The sequence below is a fragment of the Siniperca chuatsi genome, linkage group LG1 (genome assembly GCF_020085105.1).
Source record: "Siniperca chuatsi isolate FFG_IHB_CAS linkage group LG1, ASM2008510v1, whole genome shotgun sequence".
Classification (NCBI taxonomy): Eukaryota; Metazoa; Chordata; class Actinopteri; order Centrarchiformes; family Sinipercidae; genus Siniperca; species Siniperca chuatsi.
Window position 1 is genome coordinate 21,715,001 of NC_058042.1, and position 19,817 is coordinate 21,734,817.

The window sequence follows — 19,817 nt, forward strand, 5'->3', positions numbered from 1 at the left end:
CACTTGTTTTTACAGCACTGCCATACACCTGTCCCTTTCATCTCACGCATTATCTTTGCCTCACGTCGCTCCCTTCACTCTCACGGAGTGGCAGGCCTCAGATTTTGAAAACCTCTGCTCTAAAATGTGTATTAGTTTAATGATTCAGCCATCACCTTGCAACCTCATCAGCCTATTCAAGTCCCTAAGAAAAAAAGAAAAATCACATGGAAATTGAGGTTTGAAGTATAGCTGGGGAATTAATGGAAGTGAAATACATGGCTGTGCGTGTTTCAGTTACAAGTCAGTACAGGTACTTTGCCAGCTAAACCAATAATTTGCCTTCATGGGTGTTTGACTTTGACATTGCTAGTGAGGTCTCCAGAAAGGGCTTCAAGAGGAATTTAAAATAGAATTTTTTTTTTTTTTTTTTTACAAAGAGACAAAGCCACGGTCCTCCCACTAGTTTAATTATGGGGAACAAATATATGTACATGAAGACTTACTCTGAACTCTCTTCTCCTCCCAGCAGTGTCACATATGTCTTGGGGAACCAGCCCCGTTCACCGTTCAGCTCTCCGAGCCACCAGTTCTCCTGCTGCTCTAGCACCTGAATGACATCGTCCTTATTAAAGTTCAGATGGTTTTCTGTCTTTGCTGTCCACGAACACAGGGCCTGAGCCAATAGGTTACCCACCACCTGCTGACAAAGGCACAGAGAGAAAAACAGTACAGTCAGTACATACTGGGGTAATCAAAGGGTAGTAGCTGGTGCAGCAGTAAAAGAACTCTGTAAACCTGTCACCTGTCCGTGTATCTCAGAGGGTGCAGGGTTTGGAAAGTGCGTTGGCGTGAAGGCAGACTTTGTCCCTGCTGCCTTGACAGCCTCAAGGGCACTGGAAAGCTGTGACTGGAGCTGCAATTTAGGAGCAGCAGCATTATTAGTTGTGCCCGGTGGGGCCACTCTCTCAACGTAGCTCTCTGGGAACCAGCCCATCTTCCCCTGTCTGCTGCCATACAGCCAACCCTCCTCCCGCTCTGTCGTCTCATCCACCTGATAGGAGACAAGAAAGTTTGAGAAAGACAAAGAAGAACAAAGTAAAAGAGCGAGGAAGAGAAAAGGAAAGAGACACTTGAACAAGAATAAATTGTCTGCTAATCTGCTGCAGCTATATCTTTCGTCAAGCCCTTATGAGACATGATTTCCAATCTTACCTCGATGACATCATCTGCATTAAAGCTGAGCTCTTCATTATTTCGTTCAGTGAACGGGTAGAGCGCTTTGAAGGATGTGAGAGCCGCTGACTTCCTGTGTTGTGTGGCCCTGGGTTGTCCCCCTAAAGCACATCAGGGATCATAATGTGAACTGAGCTTCAAAAGTGGTTTTAATACACACTGAAGACAGGAAGAGACTACAGAGAAGTATGGACATAAACATAAATGTGTGTCTTACCCTTCCTCTCCTCCAGTCCTCTCAGCAGAGCCGTCAGTTTCTCCTGAATATCCAGCTTCCCTCCTCCACTCGCCTGCTGCTGCTGACGAGATGCCTCCTCTTTCCTCGTTCTCTCCTCCTCAGCTTTCCTCCTCTCCTCTTCCTTTCTCTTCCTCTCCTCTTCTACCCTCTTTGTTTCCTCCTCACGCTTCCTCCTCTCCTCTTCCTGCTGCTGCTGCTGAAGCTTCCTCCTGTCTTCATCCCTCTTCCTCCTCTCCTCCTCCTCCGCCTCTCGCTTTTTCCTCTCCTCCGCATCTCGGATGGCGGCCGAGGTTGCCCTCTGTCTCCTCCTCTCTTCCTCCTCCCTCTCTCTTCTACGATCCTCCTCTCTCTGCTCCTCTTCTAACCGCTTCCTCTCTTCCTCCCTCCTGCGTCGCTCCTCCTCTTCTTTCCGTCTCTTCTCCTCTTTCCTTCTCTCTTCCTCCAGTTTCCTCCTCTCATCCTCTAGCTGCCTCCTCTCTTCCTCCAGCTTTCTCCTCTCCTCCTGCTGCCTCCATCTCTCCTCTTGCTTCTGCCGCTCCTCCTCTTCTCTTTTCTTCCTCTCCTCTGCTTCTCTCCTCTTCCGCTCTGCCTCCTCCTTTGCTCTGAGCTCTCGTTCGGCCTGTTCCTTGGCAGCCTGGATGAGAGCTTGTCTCTCTTTCTCCTCCTCCTCCCTCTTTTTGGCCTCTCGCTCCTCCTGAAGCCTCCTCTGATGCTCCTCTTCATCCCTCCTTAGCTTCTCCTGCCACTGACGCTCTTTTTCCATCTTAATACGCCTGCGAATGGAAAGCAAACATTTATGTGATTTCAAAAGTTATCAAGCAGAAACAGTATGTTTTTTTAGTACGTTATTTTAGTTTGAATGGACATTTTAGTGGAGGTTGAGAAATCATATTTTTTGCTTTAACATGACATTCTGAGTATTATTAAATCTAAATCTGTGTGAGAGCAAAATACCTCTGAGCTTCCTCCTCCTCCCTCCGCCTCCTCTCCTCCTGTTGTTTCCTCTCCTCATCCCTCCTCCTCTTCTCCTCTTCCTGCTCCTTCCTTCGTATCAGCTCATGCCGTTTGTCCTCTTTGATGCTACGTAGTTTCTCTAGTGCTGCCTGCTGTTTTCTCTGGCTCTCTCTCAGTTCCTGGTGCACACAAAAAACACAGCTGATTGTGACTGAATTAAAGAATGAGCTGACTAGATAGACATAATGGCTAAGGACCGAACACACACAGCATGCGCATAGATGCCTAAACATTGAGCAATTTGTAGGAGTGTGTGAGAGATAGAGAGAAGAACGAACAAAGAGAGATATGTAAAAAGATAAGGAAAAAAAGCTAGAGAAGCTAAAATAGCACAGACACAAGATGTCAGATTGATGGAGAAATATGAGCAGAGCAATCACCAACAAAAAAGAGCGAAGGAGAGATAAAAAGACGAGAACAACAAAGAGACCTAAAGCGAAAACCTTTAGTAGGTAGAAGAGGTTACGGAGGCAGACCAGCAGACAGAAGACAGCCTGAAGCACAGAGTCCTCAGCACCCACATACTGTAAAGTTGGGGACAAGGGATAAGAGATTATAGAGGAGAGAAAGGGGGAAAGGAATCCAGCATGGAAAAAAAGAAAGAGAAGATCACTTCCAAAACAGAAGGGAAGAGAAGAGAGGAATAAAAGTTAAAGATGACAAAGGGATGAAATCAGTATCAGAAGGCAAGAAAGAAGGTTGTGATGGAAAGGAATGATTGGAGGAGGAGAGAAAAGAGGCATCGAGGGCCAAGCTGCAGTAGTAAGTATGTAATATTTGTGGAACTTAAAAACAAAACAGGCATTGCACACTCCAAAAATGTGTTTTCTGAAACACAAATCTGTAAAACTGACCACTCAAGCTCCGATGTGAATGTCTAAAGCTGTGAGAATGTAGGGCAAGGTGTTGAAAGAGTACACTGAGCACACACTTCTGCTTAGTTTAACTGAGTCAAAATTAAGACTATGGGTCTTCCTCATGGTGGACATTTTGACTTATGGCAGTATTAAATCAAGGTGTGCCAGGGACAGAGCCCCATTGCTTACTGTCATAATTAAATGGAAAGGAGCCATCATCAGTGTGAATTGTTACCTGCCTGCTGTGGCATTTCACGTCAACTGCCGTGAGAAAGATTTAAAAGTCTGCCCAACTTGGTCAACCTCTAACTATACTACTAACTATATCCAGCAAAGAAGTGTTAAAAGATAAAAAGCATCCCACCCAGTCTAGCAGTATTGTAAAGAGAATCTTGGCTGATGTTGGCCACGAGGGGCAATCCTACAATCCTTATTCCTGGATAAAAACAGGTTCAGTATGAATGTTCTATGTGAAATTTTGTTTTAACTGATGCCATGTTATGCTATTCTATTAATGTTATACTTGTATTCAGCTCTTACCTGCATATCTTTGTTATACTGGTCCATCTCATCCAGTTTGGCAGCAGTGTCTTTCTCCAGACCTTCCAGCTGCTTTCGCAGTTTCATACACATCTCTTTTTTCTCTGTAACGCTCACCTTCAGGGTGGACATGGTCGACACTACAAACAGATCAAATACAGTTAATCTTCCCAGTGATATTACACCAGGAAGTAGGTTCACAAGTGAATATATATATATATATATATATATATATATATATATATATATATATATATATATATATATATATATATAAGAAGGATATTTTCATGCTTTTCACTTTTCCATTTTTGCAGTGGTTTGTTGCATTATGTTAAATAAGTCCATATTCTGTATTGATTTTCTGAGATAAAACTACCCAATGTGCCCATCAATGTGTTGTATTCGTTTGTCTAACATCTATCCACCAGTCTATTTGTCCATCCATCACTGCTGCTGTAACATGTTGTTGTTCCTGAGCTCTGTCAATTCATCCATCAATACTAACCAGGCAGGTTATTTAGAGCCATGTTTTTGAGTTTTTCAGTCAGTCTCTTCTGCTCTGGAGTCAGCTGGGACAACTTCCTCTGGAACTCCTGACCGAGAAGAAGAAGCAACAAGAAATGCGTCATATTAATATAATAATCGGACACATAAATCACAGATAACTCAAAACCATTAATAACTGTCATGGCTACTTTGCCACGATAACATAGTGTAAGACAAACACATGAACAACTGCGTTAAACTCAGAAACACAGGATACACACACACACACACACACACACACACACACACACACACACACACACACACACACACACACACACACACACACACACACACACACACACACACACACACACACACACACACACACACACACACCTCTAGCTGTTTCTGCAGGTTGTTCATTTCCTGGTGGCATGTCTCTATCCTTTGATTGGTCAGATCCAGCTCTGTCTTATGAAGCTTCTTCTTGTTCTGAAAGTCACGCAGCCGGTCTGAGATCTGACGGTGCTTGTTACCCTGAGGTAGAGAGAAACAGGATGACAGAAACTTTACAAACTCTCCTTAATGTGTGTGTGATGGGTGAGAGGCAGCTGGACAAACAGAGGCAAACACTGTATGATTACAGTATCTATATGTGCATGTGATGTGTTGCGCCGAAATAAACGTCTACAATGTCTCTTCACCACTCACCACAGCCTCCAGCTCCATCTCTAGACTCCTTTTCTTAGCTTTCAATCTGATGATATCATCCTGCTCCTGCTCCCTCTTTATCTGGAGCTCTCCTCGCCGCCTCCTCTCCCACTCCTCCTTCCTCTGACGCTCAAGCTCTCGCTGTGCAGCCTAGAATGAACCCACACAGAACACTGAAGTGTAAAGAAACAACTCTCTGCTGTGACTATAAAGAAGGAAACATTCATACAAAAATTCATACAGCACATACAGTATCTGCAGTCATTTAGAGAGCTGTAAAGTGCTCCATCACCTCTTTTCTCTCTATCTCTCTCTGTCGCTCTTCCTCTCTCTGCCTCTCCAGCTCCCTCTGTCGCTCCAGCCTCCTCTCCTCCTCTTTCCGCCTCCTCTCCTCGGCCTCCCGAGCCTCCCTCTCTCTCCTCTCTTGCTCCTCTCTCTCCTTCTGAGCGCGCCGCTCCTTCTCTCTCCTCTCCGCCTCCTGTAGAGCTAGTCGTCTTTTCTCCAGTTCTGCGTTCCCCCGCTCCAGGTTAGCTTTGAATTTATCCTCGAACGAAACTGAAGATAGACAAATAAAAAGTTTTGATGTAGTCAGTGTTGGTGTACTTTTTATGTTGATTGGAGTGTGCAGTCAAATTCTAGTAGTAAAGTATTGACTTTGTTTAAATGAATATAACTTATTTTAATTTTAATTAGGTTTAAGAAGTAAATATTTTAAACATACTCCCAATGAACTCTCTTTTAAAGTATTAAAATTGCAAATGTGCCCATCGGACACTGGAATGGAGACACAATCTTAACAAATGTTTTGATAAAATGTTGGTCAAATGTATCTATTTAGAAAATATTGTGAAAATGGTGATGACTTGCGCTTGTGTGCTTGAAAAGGATGATTACGGACAGTTAAAACAGAAATGTGAATACATATAAAACTAACTTGCAGTCCCAGTAAAACTGCCTCTGAGAAAAAATGATACGATTATGAGATTGTAATTGATTTTGATTGATTTTAAAATAGCATTTTGCTGTGAACCTAATGTTTAAAAACACTTAATACAACCTTTAATTCTTGCTGCAACAACTTGCCTTGTGACTGTGTGTAAGACGATAGTGTGTACAAGTCCAACACCAAAATATGCTGCCCTACATTACTGAGAGTCACTTGGCTGCCCTTGACTGGCTATAGTTTAGGCTGCTGCAGGTGGCTACTGTGTATGTCACCACAACATGTGCATGCTTATGCTATTTTATTATTACTTGTCAGTGCATTGTAGTAATGGAGCATTATCTTAGTAACAGAGAATATAGAGAACAAGACTTCACATAATGCAGCAGTTAAACATGGCTACACAGTTCAGGGTTGGTAGTGTGAGTACTGACAGTTGGCTTTGGCTTTCTGTGGAGGTTCTATGTCCAAGTCATCAGTCAGAGCTGCATAGACAGAAGAGCTGGATCCATTCACTGCACCCCTGGAATGTAGATTTAACTTGTTTGAATACACAATTCACATGATTAAAATATTAAATAAACATATACATTAATGTAGTCCATGTCAATGTTGTTGTTAAATTGAGTCATATGTGTCCACATACCTTCGTGAGGGTGGCACCAGCTCAGCTGGCAGAGTCAGAGGCAGTTGTTGTCCAGTCTTTGCCACATCCACAAGATGCATTGCCAGAATAAACTCCTCAGCTTTGAGCTTGCCGTCCTTATCCACATCAGCTAAATTCCTGCGGAAGGATTATAAATTGGAGGTGCAAGGTTCTTACATGATTTTATACTGACAATATTATCTTTGAATGCAGTAGAATTACATACAGGATAGACAGGTCCTTGAACACAACTAGGAAATATTTTGCACCTCTAGAGAACCAAGGTCTTCAACTTTCTGTTGATCAGCTGTTTTCATCACAGTTATGTTAGACTATTGAACTTGCTAGTTAAGGTTAGCGACTAAACTTCTCAGCTACTTATGATCTACACATGTCCAGTTATAGGCACAATATCATTACGACACCTTTGTACAATTATAAACAATCTTTAGTAGCAGCCTATTTTATATAACATACTGTATAAAGCCACACATACAGTATGTTGTCTAGTTATCTATATACTGTCATATATAAACATACTTAAGTAGTCCTTAAGATCCTGTTGTGTGATGTTACTGAGATTCATTTGCATACAAAAAGGATATCAGGAGTTAAAACAAAAAAAATAAAAAAATCACAGAAGAGGTACAGTATTACAGTTTAAACAAAATTTTACAATAAGGAACTTCATTTCCTTGGATTTACCAGTAATAGATAGTAAGAGCAGCCTTGATTTGCAAAGAAATGTTTCCTTAACAAACAAATGGCCTATTGTCATACCAGCTATAGTGGAAAGAATTTTCTTACTTCAGGCTAGCAAACCTGACTTTGGCTCTTGAACACAACACTGTAACAATCATAGTGCATGTACAGACACACACGCATACAAACACACAGATATTCTCACCAGATGGAAGCCAGCTGTGTCTGAGTCAGCATCGTGGTTGCCATGGCACCTCTCACCTGCTGACCTGGCAACAAGAGTGGCAAATGTCAGACACCTGTATAGCACAGATGTGTGGGTTAGCGTTAGATGGTTAGAGGAAGAGGTCAAAGTAAAACGTGCCAGGTGAACAAAGAGGGCAGTCTCGTGAATCACCACAGCTGGTTTCCAAGACTGATTCCAGGTTTTCTTGATGTTTGTGATAAAAGTGTGAAAACGTATGATGTTGAAATAGTAAACTATTGCCTTTTAACCCTCATACATTCACCTGGATAGAACAGATGATGATCAAAGGACTGTGACAGTATGAACAACAGTCAGACTTTTTTTAAAACAGGTGTAGGTTTATTTAACAGCTTTTGTCTACTTTGTATAAGGTGTACAGAGCTGTATGCTGAAATCTACTAAGAGATTGGACCAAGAGCTCAAAAACCTGAAAAAGTCATTCGTGTAATTTATTTAATGTGCTGGACCGCACATCATGTGCAAAGTCACACTGAGAGGAAAACAAGTCTGGCTGAATTAAGTCTGTGTGTGTGTGTGTATGCGCACACACACGTACAATTGTTGGTTATATCATGGCTCTTTCAAGAGAACAGGTCCGGCAAGGCTTGCAGTAACAGAACCAAAAGGCAAATGCATATTTGGCTGTGTGTCTGTGTGTGTTTGTGTTAAGAAACTGCCCCTGTGTCTGAACACACCTAAAGTCGACACTTCCTTAGAGTTAGCTGAGGCTTGACACACATAGAAAGAAAGAGACTCCCTCTTTCAACTGTTGTGAAACCATCAGTGACTGTTGTTCATGAACATCCACGCCTGCATTCCAGGTTCCTAGTTTGGTTTTATGTGACCTACACACTTTTCACATACATATGAACACACAACGTACCAGTGAGGTATCCAATCATCTGTTTATCCAAGCCGTTGAACTGCTGTCTGTATTTGAGTCTGGAGGCATGTGGCACAGCCCAGTCGCTGGGACCAGCAACCATGGGGGACATCACAGAGGGGGATGAGGAAGAGGAGCTGAAAGACAAAACAGCAGCAATACAAAAATACAAGCCGAACACACCAATCGTCAGGAAGACCAGTGTGGTTTTGCACTTCAAAGAGGTTGACAAGATAAATGAGTCACTGATGGTGCAAAAGTGGAAATTGCTTCCAAATTTCTGTATGTGTTTTTTTTTGTGCGTGTTACCTGCTAGATGCTAGGTCCAGCAGCGATGAGGCCTTGTTTGTACCAGCAGGAGCACCAGAGGAGAGTCCTAGCGGAGAGGAGTAGGGGGATGCAGAGAAAGGTAGGCCTGACAACACAAAGCACACACACATATCCATTACATACTCTCCTATAATTGCTATATCTGCTATATTATATATTATGATGACATTTTATTGTAGCCACTAACACAACCATAAAATCTGGACGCTGTCTTATCCCCCAACATATAGACTTTTTTTTTTTTTTTTTTTTACAGTTTTCCGAAAGGGGAGGGGAGCCCTGTAGTGGGTCAGTAATATACTGTCATCCAGCCACTGCTGTAACCTTGTCAAGGACAGGAAGGCTATTTCTATGGAGATGAGACAGAGAGACCTGATGCTGCAAAGCCAGGCCAGGATTCATTCGTTCAAACTACAGAAATATTTCATCATCTGTACTCTGCTGCAAACACACACAATATTTACTCTCAGAGCAGGGAATTGCTCCTCAATAGTTTTCATGCTACAAGAAACAGAAAATAAGCATCTGGCAAGTGATAATCAAAGGACAGAAGAATGTATTTAATCATACAGGAGACCCTCCTGATGACTCTTTCTGTCACCCAAAGCAGTGACAGATACACAATAGTACAGCAGAGGAAAAAAAGAGAGGACACAGATAAATAAAAGTTAGAAATGAAAATTGTCTGTACCAGTGGCCAAAGCTCCAGCTGGGATTGGATGGAGAATTCCCATGGTGCCATTTGGCAGGGTGGCGTTTCCCACGGTGGGCATCAGGGGCCTGGTGGGGGTGGAGGCTATTAGAGGACTCAGGCCTGTTGCTGTAGGAACCAAAGGGGTGAGGCCTGACATAGGTGTCAAAGGTGAGAGTCCAGGGGTTGCCATGGAGAGAGGGGTCAACATGGCAAGGTTTGTCCCGGGCATCATGGACATGTTAGGTACAGAACCCATACCTAGGACACACACACACACACACACACACACACACACACACACACACACACACACACACACACACACACACACACACACACACAATAGGTAAACCAGTTAGACCAGTTTTTGTATTGCATTTACATCTTTCAATCTACAGATTTTTTTGTGTTGTTTTAGAGTTTAAGTCTATGACTAAGAAATCTTCACATTGTGAACAGTTGAGTTTTTAACTAACATCCACATACAGTATATAAATAATAATACTGTACCATAAGCTTGGTTGGTCATGGATGAGGTGGGGTTATGGAGGGTTGGAGCAGGCACTGGAGGTTGCTTCATGATTATTGGCAGTGCTAAGGGAAGCGATGTACCCTGGAGTTTTAGCTTTATAAGCTTCATAGCGATGGAAAACTCTAACCTGTCCATCTTCCCATCTTTATTCATATCAGCCAAAGCCCTGAGGAGACAGAGGAGAACAAAGAGCCATCAAAGAGTGTTAAGATATTGTGTATAGATTTCAGTAAATACTTCCAGAGATCCCATCGTTCAAAAATCAGAGTGTGAATGTGAGAGTATGAACATTTCTCACCATATCTCAGCCAACACTGAAGCAGGCAGCCCTGATTGGAGAAAAAACTTCCTTGCCTGCTCCCCTACAAAAACACAGAAAGGGAAGAAACAGAGAAAAATGAGACAATTGAGATTCTCCTGCAAGCAAAACAGAAAAATGTGTCTGCATACAATACATCACTATCTACGGTATGTTTGCACCTGCAGGTGTGTTTATATTTGCCTGATCACCAGAGCATGTCAAAAACATTTGTGTATTTAGTAGCTTATTATATTTACATGTGCCTGTGTATTACTGTGGTATCGAGAAATCCCTGTGGTTTATACAGTTAATGGCTGAAGGATCCATCATGATGAAATGGCATTATGAAATGTGCTGGCAAGGAAATCACTGTGAGCATGATGCACCAACAGTCAGTGTAATGATGTGTGTGTTAGTGTGTGTACCTGAGACATAGCCCATTGATGGGGAGAGGGTGTCAAACGTCTGGTCATGTTTGACCCTCTCCTCTGGAGAGATTGCCCATACACTTGGACCACCTAGATAGAGAAAGAAGTTACGGGGACAGAAAAATTGTAAAAGACAGTGTGAGGCATCAGACGTAGGACATTATCATTAGATGAATATCATGCCAATCAGCAGCAGCCTGTTCTAAGAAGCAAAGTTAATATCTCTTTCCTAAATAAAAAAAAAATCTTTTATATCATTTTTGTATCTGATATTAGGGATTTCTGGGTTCTAATCAGCAAACCTGCTCCTTGAACAGGCCCTCAGATGTTTTACCTTTGCACTGTTTAAATAAATCACACAAGTGTAAATTACACACAGACAAAACCTAAGCCTAAGCAAAGTAAACAAGCACACACTTTGTATGATCACAAAAGAGTTAGGAACCATGACTTGCAAACCAACAGGAAGGAAGACCCACACACACACACACACACACACACAACAAACAAACAAACAAACAAACAAACACACACACACACAAACAGATGAGATGAGAGAGAATCCTGAGGCCAGCCTCAGATGCAGTCAGGAGTTGGGAATGCACTGATATTGACAAAGTGATAATGAAGCGCAGTGTTGCCAGTCATGTGTCCCTTTTTTCAGATAGGAGGGCAGAACAACACTTTCACTAGTATTTACACCAACCGAGGCTGACTACACATCAGATTTTACTCCACAGTCCATCAGCAGACACAGTGAATGTCATTGGACCTCATCGTAACAAAACATACACAGTTCCTGTAACTTAAGCTGGCATCAAAATATGAAAAGAAATTTTTTAAGGAACCGACTTCAAAATGACCAAAGAGCACAACTGTACTTTAAAAGTATGCTGGTCCAGTGAAGCACTTCATTCACAGAAACAATAAGAAACAATAAGAGACACATTACTAAAACAGTGTACATTCAGACAGATGCACGTGAAGCCACACACATCGAACTGGGAATTATTACTAGAACTGGCACCGTGTTGGCCTCAGGAGATCAGCTTTCTACATGCGCACACACACGCACACACATGCGCACACACGCGCACACACATGCGCACACATGCGCACACACTCTCATACAAACACACAAACTTCTTCTTTGGCTTTCCCCCTCCTCTACACACCGAAACAAAAACAAACTGCAGTGGTCTTACCATTCATATTTGCAGGTGGCAGAGGCAGAGAGGGGGAACTCCCGGCGGCGTCCTCAGCTACTGCTCGCAGCCATCTGCAAAACACACAGTCACAGCACAGTCATCACAGCAATACTGCAGCTAAGACAGGACAGTGGTGTCACTGAGAGGAGGGTCAGAAAAAAGGCAGAGAGAGAGATTATGGTCAGTCAGCAGAGTCAAACAGGGCTCCTCCTGTTCTCTTCAGTCAGGAGCACTCTGGCCACGTATCAAAGCTTTTATACTACTGGGACATGTTCCAATACTGGCTACGCTGACTCTGTAGTAGCCAGAGATCAGTGCAATACATACTAGATGGTCTTCTCTACGAATTCGGCGTTCATGCTCATCCGTTAGCCCAACGCAAACAACATCAATCGGATACCATGGACAGGAAAGACAAATCCTGTTTGGCAAGACTGTAACGCACCGTGTGTTCCGAACTGGTGGTTTTACTTCATAACAGTACTGTGATGTTAAATTTTGTTCTGTGGTGATTATTTGTCACCAATGTTCATCTACTCAATGATGTCTCAATGATTTCCAGCCTGCCTTCGTGTCACTACTGTTGTCGAGTCATGCACATGCAAAGAAAGTGCGGAAATAGAGCTACTGTTACATAAACCTGTTTTATGTAGCGAGAGGGCCCACTTCTTTTGCAAGATCAGGGTTTGTACATTTTAAGTGATTACATTCAGTGCAAGGGTGGAGGTGTCTGTGTCTCCATGTTTCTTTGATACATTTCTTATCAGTTTTCTAAATAAAGATTTCTCACAAAGTGGTGTGCAGCACTGTGGTCAGGTGACAGAGCCAGCTGGCTAGTCAGCTAGAAAACTTTGCTGATTTATGTAGCTGAGTTTATTTTAAATGGTTGGGAGGAAGTTTGTAGTTGATTACAACATGGTACATGTACTAGACTGCGTGTCCACAGACTAAATGTACCATAAATGGGCCCCTTGTTGACAAAAGACCAGTAACTTTTATCATGCATATTTATAGGTCTCATCTGTGACTGCAGCACTGTTCAGCCTGTTGGAATACAGCCACCACATAACCGCTTTGTTTAGATATGAAACAGTTTTGCCGTGGGATAAATATTGTGAACTTTTGTTTCATAAGGTCGCAGTCCAGGACAGATAAACAGATGGCCACATGTACTATGAGGACAACATTTTAAGCATTTAATTTAAACAACTGATGTGAATATATGCAATCTAACATCAAATACAAAGCTGAATATATTTTTAATTATATTTCATGCATCATGTTGGTTCTGTAGCTTTTATATTCACTTCATTACTGGTGTGCTGAACACCTGCTTCCTCCATGCCTATCTCTCTCTCATCAGCCAGTCAGACTCACATGATGTAGTCGGAAGAGGAGGAAAAGGAGGAGAGAAATTCCAATCTTTCTGCTCAACGCTTCCTGCCCGGTAACCCACAGACACAAGCATTTCCTCATCCAACGTCAGTTAACAGGAAGTGATCATGGATTTTGGCAGAGGGACAGCTTTGATGTCCCAGAAAATATGAATTAGAGTCAGAGCTCGGGTGGAACTGGGGCAGTACTAGAATTACAGATTGACGAGTGATTTGTAGGAAGCAAAATTACTGATCGCTGACTTATCTGCTGATATGAGCTTTGGGAAAGAGAACATGAATGAGGTGGAGATGTGTAGTTTCTGTTAATGTGGCCTAATGATCTCACAAGGGCAGAGAACAGCCAGGGAGGGCTAATCTACTGCCCGCTATCTGTCGCTCTGCCTCTCTTCTTCTCCTTCACTCCTCTTGGGTCAAGTCCTCCTCTCCTTCAGCCCCTTTTATCATTTAGTTTTTGCCTTATTCTTTTACATTCCCTTGTTCTTTATATGCAGTCTTTATTAAATATTGGGAGTTTGAGCGTGTTCATATGGAGACTCATATTAAGAATGTATTCAGTAGGAAGTCACATTTGCAGCAGTCCAAACACAGATACAGCAAGACCGCATTATTTGCAGTACAAAAACAAAGAAGTCAGTGTACCATTCAGTTAAGTACATGGATTATTTTACTAGTTGGAAAAAAAGCCACAGCCATGAACTAACATTAATTTTGGCCTAAGATAGTTTTCTGCACTACACTAACCGTTACCACCGTGTGGAATACAAAGCTTGACCAGTACAGACCAGTTTGTTTTTGTGTGCACTATATATAATCACACAATTTCAGCAAGGATCCATCACATTTGGCATTTATGCTACAAAGCATTGTAGCATAAATGCCAAATGTGATGGATCCTTGCTGAAATTGTGTTTAAATTATTTTACACCTTTTTTTATACTAAAATAATAAACATGTTAATCTTAACAGATGTCTGACAACTCAGGTGTTGCATAGTACAGTAGTGTAAATAGTTGACTTGGCTGGACAACTACAGTATGTAGTGGTAACAGTTTCAAGCACTTGTTTTTGCATATTATCCAACATACCTATATGCCAATACAACATATGAGCAATAACCTGACATCAGCCAACAGTATCAGCCATTCAGTATTGGTCTGGCTCTAGGCGTGGAGTGTAACTTCTGATAATGTAACACTGTAAGTGATTATAATGAATAAATGAAAGATAGCAGCAGACTGTCGGCTTTAAGGTTTACTGTTTCTAGAGTGACAGAGGAGTCTGACTTTTCCTGACTGGATGGCTGCCTGACCAACTGACCGAGTGAACGACAGTCTTGGCTGGCACAAGTGACTGACCTCAGTGGTAGACTCAGTTTTGCAAACCCCAAATGCAATTCCTTTTTGAAGGCTCCACCTACTCTAGAAGCAAACTTCATTTTGTACTTCACCTGTGATGCAGGACCTATTAAAAACCACTAAAAACAAGGATGGAAAAAAGACAAAGGCCTACAGGAAAGCAGCTGTGAATGAAATCCTAATGCACTGTTTTGATAGTGTTACATTCATCATCATGGAGAGAAAGGCATAAGTAATAATCTTACAGACAACACAAAGTTTTAATTTTTTACATAAAGGTTTGCATGATCCTCAAATGGACTGGGCAATTTTCATTACCTCATAAAAACCTTCAAAACACACTGTTTAGTCGAATACATACATTTGAATACATAAATAGACATATGACTCATATTGGGTGCCAATCTGTAGTTTATGAAACAGCTCTTCCACACAGAGGTGGTATTTACTAACAGCTGTCAAAAGTAAAACTGACGGTAACAATGATGTCCACCACATTAGATCATCACCGAGCACTTAAGAAATATCACAACTAAAATGACACCTTGACATTTTGCTATTTCTCTTCACCCGCACAAGTCTGATTGGTCCAGCCTGGGAGTACATTGATTCTTCATCATGCAGATTGCAACCAGCTGAGTGATCAGTGTGTTTGTGTCTGTATATATTACCTGTTTGCTCTGGTGTTTCCCTAACAATGCCTCACAAAGATCTCTGTTAGATCGTAACATCGCTCTATTAAATTAAGTTTATTGGTAGCTACTGGGAGCCAGTGTGCTTTTGCCTGACTTCTTCACTTGCCTGGCACAATATGTAATGACAACAGGACATTAGAAAAGTCCTTCGGGTTTACATAAAGAGGCCCAACAAACTACAGTCTAATACCCCATTCAAAACCTGGTATTAACATGCAATCTGTATCTGGATATCCTATCTGGACAAGGAAAAACACTTTACTGCATGGTCTAAATGCACGCAGAACGCAATGTGATCACATTGTGATCTGATCTCAGCCAGGTGTAAATGAAATCTGTACAGTCTGATGACATTCTTGAGAAAAAAAATCCACCCAGTTGAAAGTTGAAAGGTCACCATACTCTGCCTCTTCCTGCAAGCTTTAGAAAGGCTTCCCTTGCAAAAAGTGATTTAATAATGAATGACACCTGTGCATGGCATTGCTTCCTTGACCTGGGACCCAACATGTTCATCCACCAGCTCTGCCTAAATAATTTGCATATTTAGAATCCAATCACAATACGGGCAGAATTTAGATATGTCATTTTCTGTGCGAGTTGCATTTACCCCAGTTTGTGTGTACAGACACTAGCCTGTATGAAAACATTCTCAAAATTAATTAGTTGGAAAGCAGAATGAGTAACTGCAAATCTCCGCAGCATAATTTAACTGTACACATTAGACAGGCTTCCATGACAGGAACAATCACAGCTAGCCGTACTATAGTCCTTAGCCTATTTTAAGCTGTGGAGTCTGACAAGACAAATCAAGGCCTACATTGACCATTACAGACCATAGCAGGAAAAGCACAGGTGAAATTAATACCTTTAAGTGTATCAGTAAGCCTTGTCAGTGAGCTAGCATACACAGTGGCATGACTCTGAAACTAGCAAAGCTAAATAGAGTGCAACCATGATTATAATATTAATTACACCTGTGCTTTTCCTGCCATGTCAAGTGAAAATGTCTAGTGTAAAAAAAGGCCTGTTGGTCCAAAGCAAGACTGGGCAGTCACTTTTAAGTAGTAAGTGCAGGGCCTTTAGTTGAAACCAATGGAAATTTGCAAACTTCTTCAGCTTGCACATTTTCTTTGGACTAAAAAATGATTACATTGAACTATTTTTCAAGGTCAACATGAACCACTTAATGCCTGGCTGGAGTGTGGTGGTAAAAGAAACACCACACTTCCTCAGAGTGTGGTCTTTCTTTTCATTTATGGCTTGGCTATGTCGGTCAGACCTCACCTGCTTCAGTTCTGCTTTGGTCCCTACCGGTTGTGTGACCCTGCCCTGTCCTCATCACTACTATGTTTTGAAACAAACACCGCCTGTTGTTCCATGAAATGATTGATTTTCAGCCGCCTCACTCACTGACATCAACTCCATCCACGACTCTCTCCCTCTGTGTGTGTGTTTCTTTCTATATGCAGTAAAATTACCCATGCTCCTTTTGCTATCCGTCTCCTCTATTACTCATTCCCCGCTCTTCAGTGTTTTTTTTTTTTTGGTCTTTCCGACTGGTTCCCACGTTAGAGCTATCTCTTCAGCTGGACTTGTTAAAGTGGTATTTCAGCACAACGCATCCACCCACTCTGCCATAAACACTCCATCCACCAGTGGCGTTCACACATTCAGAAAGTGTTTCAGACTGGGTTTGATTAATGCTGTTTGCAGTGGATTTTGTTTTCTTAAGAGGCAAGGCATGCCTCTCTCTTCTTTAGCCTGCTTTGACCCACCCTGATTTGTCCATATTATCAGGAAGATATGACAGGACTGAAGAAAGTGTTATTTTATAGTATGAAATAAGAGTTAAAAACAGGATATTTTTGGTAGTACTGTGTGTTTATGTGTACGTGTTTCCTCTTTATCATCTTCACTGTAGTTTTAATGAAGAAGATATTAAGGAGGAGGCCGGTTAAACTTTACATCTGCTGAATAAATTCCCTACCAACCCAATACTGAGCTCTCTGTTGATGTAATGTTGCAAATCCTGCTCCAAGTCATATGGTCGCACTTGTAACAGCAATGACAATCTCAAGTAGCATGACAGTGATGAAGAAAATTGCCAATTCAGCTTATGATAGCCATACTGATAATGTTAACACTGTAATAATAATAATGTAAACGGCAACCAAATTAATTTTCCAAGGAAATACTCCATGGTCACAAGAATATTGAAAAGGCTCTATGGCCCTAAGCTTCACTAGGTGCAACATTTCGGGCAATGACTGTTTAAGCATAATATTTGCATTAGAATTGACATCAACATTGCGCCTTATAATGTTGATGATGCATAAATTTTGTGATGCTGCACCAGACAGGCATTTTTAAGCATCAGGCTGCTGCATAGAAAAAATGAAGAACGAAATAAGATTTAAGATTTTACAAAAATGATTTTTCTCTTCTTTTAAAATAAAGTCATTTGTGCTCATAAGGATAAATCTGCAGTTTTCAGTGTCAGCACTAAGCCTCAAAATTATAGTAAATAAACCCCACTGGTGGTACTGCAACAAAATGAAAAATATTAATATCAGCTGAAATGACTCTGTAAATTATTAGTTTTCAAATACTGGCAATATATATATATAAATATTGTGGATTCCTATAATAATAGGTTGTTCTTTTAAAGACGTTGGAAGTGATGCTTTGGCTCTGATCATATCACTATAGGACAACCCAAAATAAAGACATAACTGAGCACTGCTCCTCTCTTATGGCCCACAGATTTTGTTCATTTACAACCTCAAACTAACCTGGACCTCCCTCTGTATGTCTGTCTGTAAGATAAACTGATAGAGTTACATTCCCTGATCACTTGTCACCGACCTGCCTGCAACCTGCATAACTAGTTTGAACAGAGAGGAATTTAGGAGACTTTCCTGCAAATCTGCCTACCTAGACGCTCGCCTTACAGAGGTACCAATAAATACCCCGTGTCTAGGTATCGACATACGTAACATCTAATGAAATCACAACTTAGCTAGCTAACCTAACTCCCATCACAGGTTGTTTAGAGGAGAGCTCAGCAGAGAAGCATCCCCTTCAAAGATAGATTTTATATTTCTGAATCAAAGAAGACAGACTAAACAAACATTAACAGGCGAAATTATACATAGTCCAAAAACGTATGTGAAACCTAAAAGCCATCTATAGAAACATTACCATAACAATATCAAACTTGCACTCATGCTTAGATAAGCAGTTTCGCTCGCGTACTTCACTCACCATGAACAAAAAACATCAACTTCCGAGCGTCTGTAGGACCTGAAGTTGTCATCTACCACTTCTGGACGGTTTCCCAGACACTCTGTAGAGGTTTATTATCCAAAAACAGCAATATTTGATGGGGAAATGTTTAAAAAGTTTAGCAGCGTTGCCACTCAGAGACCTGTTGCTGACAGCTCCGAGTGTCAAACCAACAACATGGCTGACGATGAGTGAGCGGTGTGGCTGCCGGGGCGCTGTTAAAGGGACAGTTCACCCAAAATCAAAAATACAGATTTCTCCTCTTACCCGTGGTGCTGTTTATCCATCTAGATTCTTTCGGTTTGAGTTACAGAGTTTTGGAGATATCGGCCGTAGAGATGCCTGCATCTTTTGAATATAATGGGACTATATGGCACTCGGCTTGTGGTGCTCAAAGCGCCAAAAAAATACATTTGAAAAACTCAACAGCAACGTCTCTTTCCAGACATCATGACCCGGTTACTCAGGATAATCCACAGATTTGTTGTGAGCAGTTTCATGTAGGAACTGACTTCTTTTTACCGATAGTTCCTACATGAAACTGCTCACAACAAGGATATCTCCAAAACAATCTAGATGGATAAACAGCACCACAGGTAAGAGGACACTTTTGATTTTGGGGTGAACTGTCCCTTTAACGTCCGTCCGTCCACTGAGTAGGAGGAGAAATACACGGAGGAATAAAAGATGAACAGATGGAGAAGGAGAACAATTGATGGGAGCGATAAGGGAAAAGGCAACTCAAGAACTACAGTCATTTTTTAAAATGTGAAGTCCTATATTGACTTAAGTTACCTACAGAGTGCTCTAACGGTGTCATATGTCGATTTAAAGACAGATATTCCTCAACTCACCCAATTTTGTCTGACATTTTACCACAGATAATATTTCGAGCCAACAGCCATACATTATTAATTTCTCCTGAATATTATGCCTACTTAGTAGAACAGGTGGTCTAACTGGTAAATAGTACGGCCTACATTACAGTTTAATACCATATGTGAAAATGTTTTAACTGTTAATGCCGTTTAAAAATCTGAAGAATGTAAAATGACGAGAAAGTTGTGCCCATTTTTTCTTTACAGTTTGGTTAGCCACTACATG

At 41.5% G+C, this 19,817-nt stretch overlaps 1 protein-coding gene across 4 annotated transcripts in view; it reads right to left on the reverse strand.

The window, feature by feature from the left end:
• itsn2b (intersectin 2b) overlaps positions 1-18,998 on the reverse strand; it is a 40,316-nt gene extending 21,318 nt beyond the window's left edge. The window contains exons 1-21 of one of the 4 annotated variants that reach the window (XM_044193058.1): positions 18,693-18,998; positions 11,979-12,052; positions 10,771-10,863; positions 10,343-10,406; positions 10,023-10,210; positions 9,510-9,770; positions 8,798-8,903; positions 8,489-8,625; positions 7,564-7,627; positions 6,657-6,794; positions 6,445-6,533; positions 5,360-5,622; positions 5,068-5,217; positions 4,753-4,893; positions 4,373-4,460; positions 3,865-4,004; positions 2,408-2,586; positions 1,433-2,226; positions 1,195-1,316; positions 785-1,033; positions 486-682 (exon numbers count right to left, since the gene is read on the reverse strand). In XM_044193058.1, the coding sequence (XP_044048993.1) occupies positions 486-682; positions 785-1,033; positions 1,195-1,316; positions 1,433-2,226; positions 2,408-2,586; positions 3,865-4,004; positions 4,373-4,460; positions 4,753-4,893; positions 5,068-5,217; positions 5,360-5,622; positions 6,445-6,533; positions 6,657-6,794; positions 7,564-7,627; positions 8,489-8,625; positions 8,798-8,903; positions 9,510-9,770; positions 10,023-10,210; positions 10,343-10,406; positions 10,771-10,863; positions 11,979-11,985 (3,470 nt within the window). In that variant the 5' untranslated portion in view covers positions 11,986-12,052; positions 18,693-18,998. Of the gene's footprint in view, positions 1-485; positions 683-784; positions 1,034-1,194; positions 1,317-1,432; positions 2,227-2,407; positions 2,587-3,864; positions 4,005-4,372; positions 4,461-4,752; positions 4,894-5,067; positions 5,218-5,359; positions 5,623-6,444; positions 6,534-6,656; positions 6,795-7,563; positions 7,628-8,488; positions 8,626-8,797; positions 8,904-9,509; positions 9,771-10,022; positions 10,211-10,342; positions 10,407-10,770; positions 10,864-11,978; positions 12,070-18,692 lie in introns of those variants that run through there. The other 3 variants (XM_044193049.1, XM_044193034.1, XM_044193041.1) reach the window with 3 other exon arrangements.
• Between the last annotated feature and the right edge of the window lie 819 nt (positions 18,999-19,817).